At 45.8% G+C, this 4,260-nt stretch overlaps 1 protein-coding gene across 1 annotated transcript; it reads right to left on the bottom strand.

The window, feature by feature from the left end:
• plpp7 (phospholipid phosphatase 7 (inactive)) lies at nucleotides 1-3,412 on the bottom strand. The gene is given in 2 exon segments (NM_001079076.1): nucleotides 1-835; nucleotides 2,883-3,412. Coding segments are annotated over 2 exon segments (810 nt in total). The 5' UTR covers nucleotides 3,328-3,412; the 3' UTR covers nucleotides 1-470.
• Between the last annotated feature and the right edge of the window lie 848 nt (nucleotides 3,413-4,260).

A 4,260-nucleotide genomic window follows, 5' to 3' on the forward strand; every position in this document is an offset into this window, starting at 1 on the left:
AACCTAATATCTTTCATTTTAATTTTTGTGTCTCCTAGTGCCCACCAGAGAACCTAACACTGAGGACCCACAATTAGATATAAACAATTAGATATAAACCATGCTGAATGTGCTTGGTCATCTAGTACTATGGTAGAACTAAGGAAGTCCTGATGGGATTTGAACCCACTGGGAGATCCTCTGGTACTTTGGTAGGCCAGTCTGACCCTGAGCACAGATAATAATGAGAGAATGTTGCATGAAAAGTGCTCCAATAAACCAACTCAGTAGCCTGGAGATGGCTTCACAGTTATTATGTCTACAGATTTAGGTAGGACAGTCTTCTTCTACACTTCCTGTGCTTTCCTGTGGCTGATATAGACAGACGTGCCCCTTTTTTCAACTTCAACTACTATGTCTGTACAAGGTCTCTCTAGAGTCCAGAGATGACTTTCTTCACTTGGCCAACCAGTACGATTATAATGTCCATCTCACCAAAGAGAAGCCAACATCTGGCAAGTGCCGGATGAGAGCCATAGAACCTCCACAAGGTTAAACTGCATGTAGCCAATGATAAACCCAACTATGACATCGCTGATGTGATGGCGGCCAATCATGATTCGGGACACGCCAACAATGAATGCCCACAGGACCAAAAGGATGCGGAGAGGGATAGCAAGCACTAGGTGGTTGAGGAAAAACTTGGACACCATGGTGGCTCGACTAGCGTGTCCTGCAGGAAAAGCATAGATGTCAAGGACCAAGTAGTCTAGAACTCCAGGGGTCATCTCATAGGGCCCACGTCTCTTAATGAGCTTCTGCACTCCGGCCACTGTCAAGATGTCCAGCATCAGAGCTGAGAGGGAAGATAATGAGAATTTGGGAGAGAAATATTAAGCCAAGGAAGATGCTTCAGAGTAATGGCAACATCTAAAAATCCAAAGCATAATGACAACAAATATAATTCAAAGCAACTTTCCAAAATGCATGAAAGCCAAACAAAACCATTGGACCCCTGCTTCCCTAGGAAATGTCTAGTTGGAGATTCAGCCATTAACTTGTCTCTTATGATTCAGCAGTGGGTACTTTTCTGGGTGTCAGCAAATCTGGCGTTCGGCCCCAGGAATAGATTCAAATGGTGCCGTCACTCAGGGATCACCTAATCCTTCTCCCGATGAGCAGTGATGCAAATAAATAGGAAAACAGACCGGGAACAGGGTGGGGGTGGGGGGCACCTTCGTTTCTCTGCCTGACTCAATTGATACTCACGTCGGCCTAAAACTGCTAAGGCAATGATCTTCAAACCACAGCATACTATAGGTTAGGGCTGTCAGAGGATGATGGGAGTTGCAGGCTAACATAGCTAACTGATAACACTCAGAGAGTATCTATAAGGGTTGCAACCTCAGCAGGACCTTAGAACCTGAGGAACCCATATCTCATACAGACTCTCTCAAAGACTGGGCCTTTGTGTGGGAACTGGGGATATGGACAAGTTATTGAGTTAACGGAAATTAGATTCAACAGGTCCATAGTGATGATTTGGGGTACAGGTGATTAGGGGTGATTAGTGGGGAGTGCTCCCGACCAACTTCCCACTGAGAGAATGTAGAATGTAGAAGAGCTGAATCTGAGAAGACATCAGTTTGTTGGTGGAATAGGTCTTTACTGGTACCAGACTCCAGTGTCAAACTGGGCATCCTAGAACCCAGCACAGGGCCTGACATCTAGGGCCCACTCTATGCAGCTTTAGATATAAAGCGATTACATAGATCTATAAGCCCACCGGGGCATTCCCTGGGATCCTGGTAGGCCAATCCGGCCATCACAGACTCTAGGCTAGACCAAGAAATTCATTTTGCAACATAAATACAGAAGCCCACACTAACTTCATGCATTTTTTTAGATGATTTTAGTTAATGCACCCCCTCTGTGATCCAGTATTTGTTCAGGGCCCCCCTTGGTTACAGATACATAAACCACATCATTCATCCTGCTAGCGTTCTAGGTATGTCTACTGTAGCATTCACCCCTTAGGGTCTTATGTGCCCAAACCCCCAGTGAGGTGCAGAAAACAAAGGTGGGTGCACTTTATGTTTGGTTGCAAACCTGTGACCTGGTGCATCACATGACCAATAGACCAAGTTGTGTCATTAATGCTGCTATGGGACCAGAACTACCAGTATGCCTCTACTAGTGTAACCTATTGAGGTTGAGTGGCACTGAATGGCCACACCTAAACACCTAAACTGTGCTGGTGTAAATATTTTTCCCCACACCTAAACTAACCCTGAGTGACATTATGAGCTAGTCTTGAGAACTAATCTCTTTCCACTAAGGTCTCCTATTTTGCATTAGACAAGGTGGTTAGAGATGCCATCAGTTATAAACAGTGCTTAGTGATGTCACTTGTCATAATGAATTGACCTGCATAGAAGAACTTGGCTGGAGTCCTAGTGGTCTTCTGTGGTCTCTGGCTCCTTGGTGGCTTCTAATATCCTAATTAAACAGGTAGAATCATTACAATCTACAGAACCCCAATCCATGATGGTTGGACACCCTGGGGGGGCCTTTGAATAGTGGCTAGAATAACTCAGCCTAAAGGGCCAAGTTAGGGTGAGCTTTGAGAAGCATGTCTAGATGCACCTGAAAGTCCAGCCTGAAGGCTACTTAAAATGAAAGTTGGGGTGAAACATATTGACTATCCTGTGGAACTATGGTGGAATGACTAATACACCACTGCTTTCCTATATATCAATGACCTTGTTATGAGCTAAGGGGGTCTTGACCAAAGGGGAACCCAGTTCACCAAGAGGAACGTGAGCCTACAAAGCATGATAACCATTGATCTAAGCAGTCATCTTGAGTCCCCATAATGAAAGCAGGCCTTGACTCCAACTTACCTAGAAGAAGGTTCATCAGCACTTCTTGCCCTGCCAGGGTGCTACTCTTCCATAGGCACAACAGGGTCCCCCCAATCCAGGGAAAGCCATGACTGGTTATGCCAATCAGCCTAACCATGGATCTAGCACCTCCCCACGAAGAGGTGCTATTGGCACAGACACCCAGACGTTTCGACAAGCAGATGTCAATGGCCATGAGAGAGTTCCAGGCGATGCCTTTAAATGACGGGTTCAGCTGCATGCAGTCCTCTTCTGGAAGCTGCTGGCTTTGCCGCCGCTCCCTGGCATTCTCGCTGGAGTTGCCACCAGCTTGCCCACTTGGCTTCTTGCTGGAGTTCCTGGCTTCTTGTGGAGCACCTATGGGTTGGTTAAGAGATATAAACTCCGGCCTGGCCAGAACATTATTCCTGTCCCGGAATCTGATTCGTTTTTGGGGCGCTGGCATGTTTGCAGAACCCCCGAGTTCCTCTTAACCAGAGACGCCGTGCTGGGCACAGGAGAATAGGGTGGGCACAAAGCACAAAGCTGGGTTCTTCCTGTATCTACAGGAGCTGGAATCAGACTTCTCCCAGCAGGCATCCCAGGAGTTATATTTAGCCAGGGAATGCACATGCTGTTTACCCCGTGTGGGGCAGCCCACACCACCTGCCAATCACTGGCACACAATCCAATAGGAATAGCAACACGAGTAATCTGAGGACAGGCTTGCCTGAAACTTTCTGTAGCCTCCTCCACCCCACCCCCCAGGGACAGAAAGGATTGTGGGACTTGTAGTTGTTGCCAGTGTGACACCCGTGACATCGGGGTCTATGCTGAAATCTCAGAGCAGCTGTCCGAGACCCCGCCAGTACTCTCGGCTAATACTGAGGCAGAACCTTATGAGAATCTACCTTCTCGTGTGGACCCTTCTCAGTATATTTATATGTATGGGCGGAGGTGGGAGCAGCCATATTGTTTCCCTTACTACAGTACAGGTATGGGATCCCTTATCCGGAAACCTGTTATCCAGAAAGCTCTGAATTATGGAAGGTCTGTGTTCCAAAGATTCCATTTTAATCAAATAATTCAGAATTTTAAAACTGATATTTTTTCTCTGTAATAATAAAACAGTACCTGTACTTGATCCCAACTAAGATATAATTACCCCTTATTGGGGCAGAACAGCCCTATTGGGTTTATTTAATGGTTAAATGATTCCCTTTTCTCTGTAATAATAAAACAGTACCTGTACTTGATCCCAACTAAGATATAATTACCCCTTATTGGGGCAGAACAGCCCTATTGGGTTTATTTAATGGTTAAATGATTCCCTTTTCTCTGTAATAATAAAACAGTACCTGTACTTGATCCCAACTAAGATATAATTACCCCTTATTGG

The sequence above is a fragment of the Xenopus tropicalis genome, chromosome 8, assembly GCF_000004195.4.
Source record: "Xenopus tropicalis strain Nigerian chromosome 8, UCB_Xtro_10.0, whole genome shotgun sequence".
In the NCBI taxonomy this organism is placed as follows: domain Eukaryota; kingdom Metazoa; phylum Chordata; class Amphibia; order Anura; family Pipidae; genus Xenopus; species Xenopus tropicalis.